This window comes from Sus scrofa, chromosome 3 (genome assembly GCF_000003025.6).
Source record: "Sus scrofa isolate TJ Tabasco breed Duroc chromosome 3, Sscrofa11.1, whole genome shotgun sequence".
In the NCBI taxonomy this organism is placed as follows: domain Eukaryota; kingdom Metazoa; phylum Chordata; class Mammalia; order Artiodactyla; family Suidae; genus Sus; species Sus scrofa.
Window position 1 is genome coordinate 22,619,112 of NC_010445.4, and position 14,380 is coordinate 22,633,491.

Below are 14,380 nucleotides of genomic sequence, written 5' to 3' on the forward strand. Positions count from 1 at the left end.
GAACTTTCTCCCACTTATCCGTCAACTCATAGTTTCACATTCTTTGTACTGAGTTTTGACCTATTAAATAATTTTAATGCCTATGGTAGAATCGCGGCATCAAAACTTTAAATGTATTTCACAACATTCAGAGAATTAATAAAAGTGCCTTTCTTGTCTCAGTGATTAGTGTTTAGGGGAACAAGACCTACAGCCGCTTTAGCTCTGGCGCTTTAGCTCTTGGCCATTGCCTCCGGCCACTGATAGCTGGAACGCCGCCCCGAGGACGCAATGCCGTCAGGGGCCGCCAGGGGCCGCCAGCGCCGGCGGCTGCCGCCAGCGCCGCTCTGTGCGTCGCCTGCGCAGAGCGCGAGACGATACTGGACCAGAGGGCGCGGCGCAGTGTATACTGGGTCGGTGTAGCCATGGCGGCTCGTGTCCTCTGCGCCTGTGTCCGCCGCCTGCCCGCGGCCTTTGCACCGCTGCCCAGGATTCCCACGGTGGTCGCAGCTCGGCCGCTCAGCACCACCCTGTTCCCCACGGGAGCCCAGGCGAGGTCTAGGGCCCTGCAGCCGGCCTTGGTGCTCGCGCAGGTGAGTTGCGGTGACTTTGTTGGGGCTTTGCAGGGGTCAGGCATGGGGCCCGCTGAGGGTCGGGGGGGAAGAGGCCAGGCAGCGGGGACGCGGCTCCTGTGGGCGGGGGTGACCGGGGGACACTGCTCGCTCTCCGTGCCACCGCCTAACGGTGCTTGGTGGACCCATGCTGAGACCCGGGTGACCTGGTGATTTTTAGCAAGAGCACAGACGTTTCCAGTCAAGCGTCCCTGGATTCGAATGCTGGCTGCCACTGACCGTGATTTTGGACAAGTTTGCTAACGTCACTTAGCCTCAGTCTGAACCGTAAAGTTGAGGTACTCGTGTCTACCTTGTGGGGTTTCAACGAGGTTTGAATGAGGTCTAGTGCAGAACTTGGTAAATTCTCAAAATACTGGGCGCCGTTGGTGATAGGGATGATGATGATAGCTTTTTGGAGAAAAACTAATGATAGTGTACAAAGAGGAACGCACGCTGGCTTCAGTCTTCTCCTCAGCAGTTCTCTCCCCGGATTTCTCCCTGTAGCACCTTTTTCCTGTTTCTGGATCTCTTGGAGATAAGATAGGAAACAAGTAGTAGCTAACATTGTTTTTTTTTTTTCCCCCCATGAAACTTTTTGAGGCTGCAACTCTCCTTAGGTCAGAGATTTTTCTGCACATTCATATCAGCTGGGTAGTCTAAACAAGAAAGAAAAATATCCCTTGTGGGCTCCCCTTCTCTCCCATCCGATTTTCTCCTCTGGGATGAGACCCTGACATGTTTGCTGTTTTAAGTTCTCCCAGGTGATTCTGAAGTACATCAGGATTAAAAACTATTGCCAAGAGTTCCTGGCGTGATTCATCGGTTAACAGACCTGACTGGTATCCATGAGAGTTCAGTCCCTGGACTACCCAGTGGGTTAAGGATCCAGCGTTGCTGTGAGTGGTGGTGTAGGTTGCAGACGTGGCTCACATCCCATATTGCTGTGGCTGTGGTGTAGGCTTGGCAGCTGCAGCTCCGATTAGACCCCTAGGCTGGGAACCTCCATGTGCCGCAGGTTCGACCCAAAAACAAACAAACAAACAAACAAAAAAATGAAAACTATTTTCATATGATAGGATAGTCTCCCAAGGTCAAGTTGGGAAGTCTCTCCACGTGGAGTTCGATCGTGCGTTTCTAAAAGTTGCCAGTGATTCCACTGTATATCCAGTATCAAGATTTACTGACAGTGTAATGGGTTCATTCAGAAGGCACTGTCCTATTGATGAATCAGAAGGTTAAAAGTGTCACCTTGAAGTTAGGAGTTAAAAGAGCAGTATGTGTGATAGCTGTTTTGTTCCTGAGACTGAGTTCAGTGTTAGGCTGAGAGGCAAAGTGATATTCCTTGTTCTCAGAGCATTGATACTCAGATTTGATTGTACATACAGATCCCCTGTGTTAAAAATATAGATTCTGGCCGACTAGGAACCATGAGGTTGCGGGTTCGGTCCCTGCCCTTGCTCAGTGGGTTGACGATCCGGCGTTGCCGTGAGCTGTGGTGTAGGTTGCAGACGCGGCTCGGATCCCGCGTTGCTGTGGCTCTGGCGTAGGCCGGTGGCTACAGCTCCGATTCGACCCCTAGCCTGGGAACCTCCATATGCCGCGGGAGTGGCCCAAGAAATAGCAACAACAACAACAACAACAGACAAAAGACAAATATATATATATATATATATATATATATATATATATATACATACACACACACACACATATACATATAGATTCTGGGAGTTCCTGTCTCGGCACAATGGAAACGAATCCGACTAGGAACCACGAGGTTACAGGTTCGATCCCTGGCCTTGCTCAGTGGGTCAAGGATCTGATGTTGCAGAGAGCTGTGGTGTAGGTTGCAGACTGCGGCTCGGATACTGCACTGTTGTGGCTGTGGTGTAGGCCGGCAACTGTAGCTCGGATTAGACCCTTAGCCTGGGAACCTCCATATGCCACAGGTGTGGCCCTAAAAAGCAAAAAAAATTAGCTAGCTAGCTAGCTAGCTAGATTGATTCTGGAAAGGGGCCTGAGAGCCTTTGTTTCCAGTGGGCTTCCAGAAGATCTGTTGCTGGTCCTTGGACCATGCCTTGAGTTGCAGGGTGCACAGAGATGTTCCCCTGCCTCTGACAGGTTTACATTTACAGCGGAGGAACCATTTTCTTTATATTTACTAAGTGGTTTTGACTACTGCTCTCATTTGGCCACTCTATACCCTTTTTGGACTGAAGCAGAGAGTAAATACTTGTTCATTCAAAAATACTGCTGGACTGTGTGCCCGGCCTCATGCTAGCTCTTGAGGGATACAGAGACGGATACAAAAGAAAGACATCAGTTCATATTCTCATTGGACACGAGGCATTTATATGTTAACCTTGCCAGCTTATTCCCTGCGGCTCTGTCTTCCCTAGGCTGTTGTGACACAATTTTCTCTTGGTATGTCTCTTCTTCTGCCTTGCTGGGAACTTCCTCTACCAAATCTTTAAATGTTGGTAAGGTCCGGAGGTCTCTTACCACACACTCTCCCTGGCCTGTCTCTTCACTCTTGGTTTCTGCTGTTGCCTGCAGGCCACATCTCCCCCTCCAGCCCTCTTTCATCTCATCGGAACCTTCACTCATTCCACCTGTTCCATTCCATCAGCATCATCCAATATGCTGATGCAGCAACAACTAGTTGTTCATTTGTGTACTTACTATTTCCCCTCAAAAATGGAGCTAAGGCAGCTTTCCTGGGTATAAAAATATAGCAATATAAAATAGAAGGTATGAAGCACAAGGGTAGTGACCTGAAATGGAGCTTCGAAGTCTTTCACTCGACCCAGATAGCCCAGAATCTAAACTGGCAGCCATAGCACGGAGGATTTCCAAAGAATCCTGTGGGGCACAGTTCCCAGATGAGGGCAAAGCAGTTATGCAGGGCAAGTTCAGCTGTTCCTGGTGCTGGAACCAGCCCAACTCGCCTGAAGGTGAGGGACTTGGGGCTGTGGTCTGTCTGTGTCATTCATTCCCCAGCAAGACAAACCTGTTTTGACTTACCCGAGACTCTGCGGCTCTGGGCCCTGCCTCTTCAGCCTCAGCGCCCACGCCAGTGTACCCCCTTGCCCTTCAATCTCCAGCACTGGAACTAAGTTTTTTTTTTTTCTTTCCATGGCCACACCTGCGGCCTATAGATATTCCCAGGCCAGGGGTCAGGTTGAAGCTGCAGCTGCAGGCCTGCCCTACAGCCACAGCAACACTGGATCTGAGCCACACCTGCCACCTACACTGCAGCTTTTGGCTACACTGGGGATTGAACCCGCATCCTCATGGAGGCAGCATCAGGTCCTTAACCCACTGAGCCCCAGTGGGAACTCCAAACATGAACTAATTTCTTCCCACACAGACACCCTACAGTTTCATGCCTCGTTTCCTTTTCTTGGCCTATCCTTCTCTCCTTGAAAATCGGTCCCCGTTCTTTTCCTGCCCAGTCGCAAGTCTGATATCTCTATCTTCCCTGCCTTTTAAGAACTGAATGACAACTTTTTGTTACTGAAGCAACCTACAAAGAAATACCTGCCGTGGTTCTTGCCACATTTTTATTAAAACTGAAATCATCTGGAGTTCCCATCGTGGCTCAGTGGTTCACGAATTTGACTAGGAACCATGAGGTTGCGGGTTTGATCCCTGGCCTCGCTCAGTGGGTCAAGGATCCGGCATTGCCGTGAGCTGTGGTGTGGGTCGCAGACTCGGCTTGGATCCCGCGATGCTATGGCTGTGGTGTAGGCTGTCGGCTTCAGCTCCAATTAGACCCCTAGCCTGGGAACCTCCATATGCTGTGGGAGCTGCCCTAGAAAAGGCAAAAAGACAAAAAAAAAAAACCCAAAACTGAAGTGATCTGTTTGGATTGATCTTTCCTGTTAGACCATAAGCTTCTCCGAGAGTAGAGGTTTATCTTTGTGGTTCCAGCAAATTGCATGTAAGGTAAACGTAAGGCTGCTGAGACAGGCCTGCAGTAGACAAAGGCAAGACATTGCCTCATATGAGAACAGGTGTGTGTGGAGTGCAGGGAAGCGGGAGCTTAATTCAGACCCGCGGGGAACATGGTCTCGAAGGCGGCAGTTTCTCAGGCAGTCAGGGCAGGATGCAGTGGCATGTGCAGGGTCCAGGAAGGGCCCGGCACTTCCTTAGGGTTGACCCTCGGCGCGCCTGCCGAAGGGAGAGACTCGAGTCGAGGTGGGGGGATGGTTATGTTGTTAAGGGGGCTGTGTGCCCCACAGAGGAGTGTGGCTGCTCTCTGTCCGAGTCACAGGGAATGCAGATTAAATGAGATTTGTTGGAGAAATACTGGATACCATTCCTCCCAGTTAGCCAGGCTGCGTGGCCCAGTAAGCACAGTGGGGAGGAAACGGAAAGAGTGGAGTTGGGCTCTAAGGTTTCTGGCTAGAGCCCCAGGTAGCGGAAAAGGAATAGAGGTCTGTAAGCAGGTGTTCTGGAGACAGATAAGGGATTTATTTCCAAAGTGAGATCGGGATGTGTGTGCCACCTGCGGGGTAGAACTGTCCAGGGGGCAGTTTGCAGAGATGGCCTTTAAAGCCGTCTGGGCTCCTCTGAGTTTGCCTTAGTCGGAGGAAGTAAGAGGGATGTTAATGGAACCCAGTTGGACTTATTTTTACTACTCCCGGGGGTAATCATCTTTTTCCCGAAAACAGTGCCTTCTCTGATGTCTGTGGTAGGTGACTTATGTCTCATATAATTGCTAAGTGTAGGGTTTTTTTTGTTTTGTTTTGTTTTTGTCTTTTTAGGGCCGCACCCGTGGCATATGGAGCTTCCCAGGATAGGGGTCTAATCAGAGCTATAGCTGCCAGCCTACACCACAGCCACAGCAATGACAGATCCGAGCCGCATCTGCGCCCTACACCACGGCTCATGGCCACACTGTATCCCCAACCCCCTGAAAGAGGCCAGGGATCGAACCTACATCCTCATGGATACTAGTCGATTCATTTCCGCTGAGCCACGATGGCAGCTCCTGCTAAGTAGATCTTGGGGAAGAACAATTCATACCAGAAACTTTACTGGCTTTTGGGGGTACTTTTAGGAGTATCTGTATCCCCCTTTTTCTTTTTCTCCTTCCTTCCTTCTTTCCTTCCTTCCTCTCTCTCTCTTTCTCCTTCCTTCCTTTTCTTTTCTTTTTTTTTTTTTTTTTTGCTTTTTGGGAAACACCCGTAGCATATGGACGTTCCCAGGCTAGAGGTCCCGTTGGAGCTACAGCTGCCAGCCTACGCCACAGCCCCAGCCATAGCAATGCTGGGTCCCCAACCCACTGATCGAGGGCAGGAGTCAAAGCTGCATCCACATGGATACTAGTTGGATTCATTTCCACTCTTTTTTTTTTTTTTTTTTTTTTAATGGCTGAGCTCCAGCAGGAAGGGGGCAGTTAGACCCTCCAGGAGGCCATTCTTGGACACCTGGGGCGAGATACCTTCTGGCTCCGTTTCTGCATCGGTGAAATGGGTTATCACTCATCCTAAAGGAGACGATACATCTAAAGCGCTCAGGGCAGAACTCCAGCCTGCCATCGTGAGAAGTCAAAGAGACCATGAAGGGTTCTGGGCGGGGAGTGGGCAGGAGAAGGAAGGTATCAGATCAAGCGCTTTGGGGCTACACTACTGCGGCTCTCAAACCGGCAGGTCATTGTCATCCTGATCCTACCAGTGAGCCCCAAGTAGCACTTACAGGGTATGTGCCAGGCAGTGTTCTAAGCCCTTTACATAACTCATTGATGCCCTGCAGCAGTCCTGTTTATGCCCATTTTACAGATAAGGAACCTGGGGGCATAGCTAGGTTCAATAACTTGCCCAAGGCCAAACAGCTACTAAGAAAGAGCTAATGCCAGGCTACTTTCTCATTACAGAGCCTGAGTTCTCTCCTGCTGCACCTTCGTGCCTCTTGCTGAGCACGCTCCAGTCATCCTTTTAGACTGTCCTGTGGTCTCCAGGTGGAGCCCCCTTTAATCTTAGTTCATGACAAGGTACCCACCTGGTGCCCATAGGCACTTGGCCTCTGCTGCTGGGGCGGGGGGTTGCTGACACCTAGTGGGCCACTTGGGTAGCCGCGTTCCAGCACGCCCTGGCCAGACTCTTCCTTTCTCTTGAGCTCTGTGCACATGTCTCCCCCCACCACCGCCCACCCCCCGTGTCGTTCCACTTCCTGGCACCTCTTGCTCTGCACACAGACAAGGCCTCTGTCAGAGCCTTCCACACCACATTCCTTTTCTGTCATTACCACTATTGATTCATGTCTTCTCCCTCTTTTTCATTAGTCCTTTCTGCTGCTTCCATTTTATTTGTGGCTTGGAAACCTCTCCTGGTTGTTGTTGAGAAGTAGGCCTGGTGATGTTCCCAGAGCAAAGGCCGAAACCTCTGCTCTAATCAGAAAGGAAGGGAGACTAGCTTTAAACAAAGAAGAACAAGTGCTCTAAGACCCTGAGAGTACCTAGGCATACTCTTACAGTACTCATAAAACTCTTCCTCTGATACCTTTAGCTTGCTGATCAAACCTGCTTTCAATCCTGGTTATTTATTGATGTGTTTATTTTATTGTGGGCAAGATAAATGTTTCTAAAACGGGGAGTTCCTGTTGTGCCTCAGTGGTAATGAACCCAACTAGTGAGGACGCAGGTTCAGTCCCTGGCCCCACTCAGTGGCTTAAAGATCCAGCATTGTCGTGAGCTGCAGTGTAGGTCACAGAAGCAGCTCAGATCTTACATGGTTGTGGCTGTGGCATAGGCCGGCAGCTGCAGCTCCAATTCAGCCCTCAGCCTGGGAACTCCCATATGCTGCAGGTGCGGTCCTTTAAAAAAATAAAAATTTAAAAAAAAAGGCTCTAAAACAGAGGTATATACCAATTTGGTTCATTTGGCAGTGGTTTTTTTTGCTGGGGGTGGGGAGGGCGCACCTGCAACATATAGACGTTCCCCAGGCCAGGGATCAGACCTGTGCCACCATGGAGACAAGGCCAGATTTTTAACCCACTGCATCCCAGCAGGAACTCCTGGCAGTGTTTTTTATGGTGATTTTTCATAGACCTTTGTGTTTGTCAAAAGACCTGAACCCCAATAAGCAAACCCACTTTCTATGGGGAAATGCCCTAAAAACTCCAAACTGCAGACTAAAAATCAGCTTTAGAAGGTGAGTAAACCAGTTCAGATTCGGGACTTCCATAGCAGTGAGCAGAAGTGTCATTTTCTCCTCTCCATGCACCATACCTTCCTCAGCGTTAGGTCCACTTGACCTGTGCCTTGGAGCCCCTTCCGTGTTTGGGGAAGGAATCCAGTCAGGCCCAGTTGCTAGTCAGGCATGGTAACAGATTGGAAATACCGCTCCATAGAGGCCAAGATCAGAATGGCTCGTGACTACTTGGCGGCACTGAGGCGAGCCCCTTAGAAGAGAAATAGACTGGACTGTAATGACTGGCGGACTCCCTCATCCTCGTCTCTGGGTTGGTAGCAGCTTCGTCTGTCCCAGCCAAAGTCAGCGAAAGTACCGCCGGGGCCAGATCAGACCTTCCAGTACGTGGTTCTCAGTGTGAGTGGCCTTGGCCTCAGTTCACCTTGGGTGTTTTGTTTTGTTGTCTTTTTGCCATTTTCTTGGGCCACTCCTGCAGCATATGGAGGTTCCCAGGCTAGGGGTCCAGTCGGAGCTGAAGCCACCGGCCTGCACCAGAGCCACAGCCATGTGGGATCTGAGCCACGTCTGCAACCTGCAGCACAGCTCACGGCAATGCCAGGTCCTTAACCCACTGAGTAAGGCCAGGGTTCGAACCTGCAACCTCCTGGTTCTTAGTCGGATTCGTTAACCACTGTGCCACGACGGGAACTCCACCTTGGGTTCTTTTGACTTGAGTCTTACAGGTGGCAGTGCCTTATAAAGCGGTGGCTGCTCGAGATGCCATGAGAAGCCAGAGGCTCTTCTGTAGAGCCTAGATGATTCTACTGGCAGTTTGAGTGGGACATATGTCCAAAGCCTGAGGGCTGCACGGAGGAGAGAAGGGGGCCCGTCTTGGCTCCCGGGAGAAAAGAGGCCCTTATTTATGCTGTGGGATGGCTGGGGCTTCTGGTGCCACCTAGCAGGAGGCCTCAGTGTGTCCTAACACAGAATCAGATAAAGTGGGTCTGCTAAAGCTCTGGAAGCTTTGTGAGCGACGTCTGGACGCCAGTGCCTTTGTTCAGAGGCATTTTGGGCTCAGTAACGCTTCCCTCCTGCCTTTCTGTAGGCTCCCGGCGGAGTCACACAGCTGTGTCGCCGGTATAGTGACGCGCCCCCTCTGACATTAGAGGCGATCAAGGACCGTGTCCTTTACGTCTTGAAACTCTATGACAAGATCGATCCCGAAAAGGTAATCGATGCGGTTTAAATGTTTTCTCTTTAAAATGAGGGTTTGATCTCGTGGTACAGAATCCAACGTGCCTTCAAGGACATTGTGTACGAAGTCGCCCAGCTCCCAGGCATCCAGTTCCCCTTCTGGGGGCGGCTGCCAATGGCCAGCTTCTTGCATATCTTTATGGAAGGGCGTATATACACGTGTACATGTATGTATATCATATGTACTGTGTGATCTGTATCTCCCACCCTTTTTAAAAAACACAAGTGGTAGTGGGCTGTGAATATTGTTGTGCACCCTGCTTTTTTGAAAATACATAGACTCCCACTAACACAAGAACCCCACTTTATTTTTTAAGTTATCTTGGCCACACCCACGGCATATGGAAATTCCCGGGCCAGGGATCGAACCTGTGTCACCACAGCAACCCAAGCTGTTGCAGTGGCAATGACAGGTCCTTAACCCGTTGAGCCACAAGGGACCTCCCACAGTGTGCTGTTCTTGAGCAGAATGTTGCTTCTAAGGTGTGGTGTCTTAGTGGTCAGTGGGCAACAACGGAAGCCAGGTTCTCAGATGCCATTCAGAAATAGTCCTCAAAGATCTTCATAAAATATGTAAATTGATCCATTATTAGCTTTCTATATAAGGATGAATAAGGTAACATATAAAGCACACCACGTGTGTGTTGGTTAAATGTATAATGTTCTGGCTCTGTATGTTTAAAATATGGGCTTCTTGTATTTTTTTAAAATCTCCTATATAATGATTAAGTGACATTGTACCAGTTATCTTGAGAAGCAAGTGCTCTACGGACTGAATTTTGTGTTTGGTGTTCTGTTCTTACAGCTCTCAGTAAATTCCCACTTTATGAAAGACCTGGGCTTAGACAGTTTGGACCAAGTGGAGATTATCATGGCCATGGAGGACGAATTTGGTAACACACCCAGGCTGTCTTGGATCTGCACATTGGGGTTCTTGATTTAGGTGGATTTGGGGCGCAGTGATGCTGAGGGTCTGGATTGGGGTCTGCAGGAGTGGTGCCCATCCCCCCCTCCATCCACACCTGCTCACCAGCAGGGGACGTAAATGTTAGGGCTGGTGCGCGTACGGGGAAAGCATTGACTGCAGGTCCAGCAGAGGGACTGGAAAAGGCCTTGGGGGAGTGTGGGACTGGGATTCTTTTTTTTTTTTTTTTCCTTTGTCTTTTTGCCATTTCTTAGGCTGCTCCCAAGGCATATGGAGATTCCCAGGCAGGGGTCAAATCAGAGCTACAGCTGCCGGCCTACACCACAGCCACAGCAACATGGGATCCGAGCTGCGTCTGCAGCCTACACCACACCTCATGGCAATGGCGGATCCTTAACCCACTGAGCAAGGCCAGGGATCGAACCCGCAACCTCATGGTTCCTAGTCAGATTCGTTAACCACTGAGCCACACTGGGAACTCAGACTGGGATTCTTGAGGTGGGGCTCCGAGGTGAAGGGCAGAGCTGACACCTTGTGTGTGTGCCCTGCCCAAGCCGTGAGCTAAGCCTACAGTTCTGCCTGGAAGAGTGCTGGGTGTGCTGAGATTAGGGTGTGTGTGTGTGTGTGTGTGTGTGTGTGTGTGTGTGTGTGTGTGTGTGTGTGTGTGTGTGTGTGTGTGTGTGTGTGTGTGTGTGTGTGTGTGTGTGTGTGTGTGTGTGTGTGTGTGTGTGTGTGTGTGTGTGTGTGTGTGTGTGGTGTGTGTGTGTGTGTGTGTGTGTGTGTGTGTGTGTGTGTGTGTGTGTGTGTTTTTCCTGCAGTGCCTCTAACACACGCTCCAGGATGGACAGTTAATTGTGCAAATGACAGATGTATGGGTTCCACAGCTCTTTTAGGGGGTGAACTACCTGAATGGAAGCCAAGGAACTTCTGTCCTGCTGCAGAACAGGACTCAGTTACAGTGCCTCAGAGACTATGCTAACGACAGGGACGGTATCGGTTAGGCTTAGGATGTGTACAGGGTTTCTTTTTGGGGTGTTGACAATGTTCTAGAATTAGATACTGGTGATAGTTGCAGTCTTGTGAATATACTAAAAACCAGTGAATTTTGCACTTTATTTATTTATTTATTTTGGTCTTTTTTGTCTTTAGGGCCACATCCACGGCATATGGAGGTTCCCAGGCTGGGGGTCGAATTGGAGCTGTAGCTGCCGGCCTCCGCCACAGCTCACAGCAACACCAGATCCTTAACCCACTGAGCAAGGCCAGGGATTGAACCTGTGTCCTCAAGGGTATTAGTCAGATTTGTTTCCACTGAGCCACGACGGGAACTCTGAATTTTGCACTAAGTGGGAAAATTTTTATTATGTGAACTATTTCTAAAAAAATACATTGTCTAAAACATAACTGGCTCGCAACTTAAAGAGGGTTGAGGGTTGCTGGAAATTTTTGATGTGCATGTTGCTGAAATGTTGGATGCTTTCAGTTTAAAGGGTTTTCTTTTTCTACACTTAACTATTGTAAATTTTACTTCCAGGGTTTGAAATTCCTGATATAGATGCGGAGAAGTTAATGTGCCCACAAGAAATTGTAGATTACATTGCAGATAAGAAGGATGTCTATGAATAAAGTATCAGGTAAACAGTGTGATTATGGGAGTCTCCCGTAGACCGAATCTCTCTGGGGTGCTTCAGTAAGGAAAGATGTGGGAAGACATGGGAGAAATGAAAGAACTTGACGGATTGTCACTGGTTATAAAATGCAGGCCCTCTCTGGTTGTCTGCCACTCACTCCAAGGGTGCCAGCCCCCGTGATTGTCTTTCTTCTCCAGAGGCGTGGACGGCAGGCAGTTCACTGCAGGCCAGGACTCTCTTGACTGTCAGCCCTCCTTGTAAAAGCAGCCTTGTACCAAAGGCTGAGCGAGGGAACCCAGAAGCAGAGACCTCTGCCTCCCTCGGTTACCCGCCCAGGGCCCGGCCGGCCTGCTGTCTAAGAAGCAGGGATGGCCTGGCTCTTAGTTAGGCGGGGAAGACCCAAGTTGATTCTCAGCTGCCTTCTGTAAGCCTGGCCATCGAGCAGGCTGCTTAGTGTCTGCAAGGCTCCGTCTCCTCGTGTGTAAGACGGGGATGGGGATAGGACCTTCCTAGGGCTTTGGTGACGCTCCAGTTGCATAGTCCGTCAATGCCTTAATGCTCGATGTAAAGAAGCCTCTTAGTAGATATTAGCTATTGTTCTTCAGGCTGTAGAAGTGAGCAGACCTCTTCAATAAAACTTTGTATTCGTGTCTCTAACTTGAGTTCCCTTGGACTGAGCACCTCATAGATGATCACTTAAGAGTCAGTGATACCACAGAGAGACACTGAGCTGCCTTTGTCTCTTGTCAGACCCCTTTTCTTCACTGAAGAAAACTCAGAAGATGCTGGCAGGTGTCTGGAAGTGAGAACACATTCTGCATCACTGCTCCCTGGGACAGAGTAATTCTGTTTAGACTGTATTTAAATTGTCTTAAGTGTTTTTGCCCTTTGAAAATAAATCTATTAAAGCCAACATTTTTTTTCATTAGTCTTCAGTTCTTTAAATGTGTCTATAAAGTGCTTTTTTTAAAAAAACTTTTTTTCCTTAAGGGCCACACCCACAGCATATGGAGGTTCCCAGGCTAGGGGTCGAAACAGAGCTGCAGCTGCCAGCCACAGCCACAGCCACTCATGTCTGTGACCTACACCACAGCTCACAGCAGCACTGTATCCCCAATCCATTGAGCGAGGGCAGGGACCGAACCTGCATCCTCATGGATACTAGACAGATTTGTTTTCGCTGTACCACAATGAGAACTATAAAGTGCTTTCTTAATACTGACATTGTTTGGTGGGTTTGTTTTTTGGGGGGCTTTTCTCTGTGTGTCTTTTTAGGGCCACACCCATGGCATGTGGAGATTCCCAGGCTAGGGGTCAAATTGGAGCTGTAGCCGCCGGCCTACACCAGAGCCACAGCAACACCAGATCCAAGCCACGTCTGCCACCTACACCACAGCTCACGGCAACGCCTGATCTTTAACCCACTGAGCGAGGCCAGGGATCAGCCCCGCATCCTCATGGATACTAGTCAGATTCTAGTCAGATCTGTTTCCTCTGCCCTACACCGGGAACTCCTTGTGATGCACATTTGATCCCCAGCCTGGGAACTTCCACATGCCATGGGTGTGTCCCCTGTACCCCCAAACCAGACCTTTACAGCAGGGTACTTGAAATAAGTTTCTCTCCCATCCCCTTCAGTATGAGGAATACCGTATTGGTGATAAAAGGACTTTTGGCCTCCAAAAATGTGCCTCTACCAGTTTGATTATCCCATGTATCCGCTGACACCGTTTGTGGGACTAGTTCTTTCCACCCCCGTCCTAAGGATTTCTTTCGGAATTAATGGAATTTAGTGATTTGGGGTCATAGAAGGTTCTCTTTCCTCCTAGGTCACTTTGACATTGTATTCCTAGCACTGCTTTAGGTCTTTGGCATAGATGTAGGCAACTGCCTAGCTCGTGACGAGATGTGAGCGACCAATCACAAAATAACTGCTCTGCTTTTACAGAAACATCTAGTTGTAGGAGGGAGACCAAGGTCTTTTTTTTTTTTTTTTTTTTTTTTTTTTAGGGCTGTACCTGTGACGTGCGGAAGTTCCTGAGCTAGGAGTTGAATTGGAGCTGCAGCCGCCGGCCTACACTATAACCACAGCCACGCAGGATCCAACCACAGCTCATGGCAATGCCAGATCCTTAACCCACTGAGTGAGGCCAGGGATCGAACCCATATCCTCATGGTTCCTAGTTGGGTTCTTAACCTGTTGAGCCACAAAGCTAACTCCCGAGACCAAGGTCTTTTTTTTTTTTTTTTTTTTTTTTGTCTTTTTGTAGCTATTTCTCGGGCCACTCCCGTGGCATATGGAGGTTCCCAGGCTAGGGGTCCAATCGGAGCTGTAGCCACCAGCCTACGCCAGAGGCACAGCAACGCGGGATCCGAGCCGCGTCTGCAACCTACACCACAGCTCACGGCAACGCCGGATCGTTAACCCACTGAGCAAGGGCAGGGACCGAACCCGCAACCTCATGGTTCCTAGTCGGATTCGTTAACCACTGCGCCACGACGGGAACTCCAAGGTCTTGTAGTGAGGTAGGAATGAGCATTGCAGCGGTGGCGGGACTGGCTGAGTGACCTACAGCCAGCAGAGAATCCCAAGGCTGGGGGATGAGGTAGCGGGATTCTGCACTCAGGTCTGGGGTTGGGTCCACACTCAAACCGCCTCCCCTTCCTGGAGGGGCCCAGTGTGGCCAGTCCCTTCTCTGTCACCCTAGGATTACTGCAGACAAAGCAGGCAGCCATAGCGCCTTTTGCATGAGCAGAAAGCATTCCCTGTTACACTGCACCTTTTTAATACTTAACAAGGTACTGGAAAACTGCCAAATTGGAGCACAAAGAGCCACCTCA

The 14,380-nt window shown here is 49.6% G+C and overlaps 1 protein-coding gene across 2 annotated transcripts; it reads left to right on the top strand.

The window, feature by feature from the left end:
- On the top strand, window positions 347-12,464 carry NDUFAB1 (NADH:ubiquinone oxidoreductase subunit AB1). Of its 2 annotated transcripts, XM_005656762.3 has the most exons (5): window positions 347-572; window positions 8,835-8,957; window positions 9,789-9,876; window positions 11,443-11,542; window positions 12,290-12,464. In XM_005656762.3, the coding sequence occupies exons 1-4, from the start codon at window positions 405-407 to the stop codon at window positions 11,532-11,534; spliced, it is 471 nt and encodes a 156-aa protein (XP_005656819.2). In that variant the 5' UTR covers window positions 347-404; the 3' UTR covers window positions 11,535-11,542; window positions 12,290-12,464.

Excerpts from the sequence above, each read along its gene's own strand:
- NDUFAB1 (XM_005656762.3), top strand. The coding sequence starts at position 405 with ATGGCGGCTCGTGTCCTCTGCGCCTGTGTCCGCCGCCTGCCCGCGGCC. Across the intron at positions 573-8,834 it reads CGGCCTTGGTGCTCGCGCAG|GCTCCCGGCGGAGTCACACA; the intron begins GTGAGTTGCGGT and ends GCCTTTCTGTAG. Across the intron at positions 8,958-9,788 it reads ACAAGATCGATCCCGAAAAG|CTCTCAGTAAATTCCCACTT; the intron begins GTAATCGATGCG and ends CTGTTCTTACAG.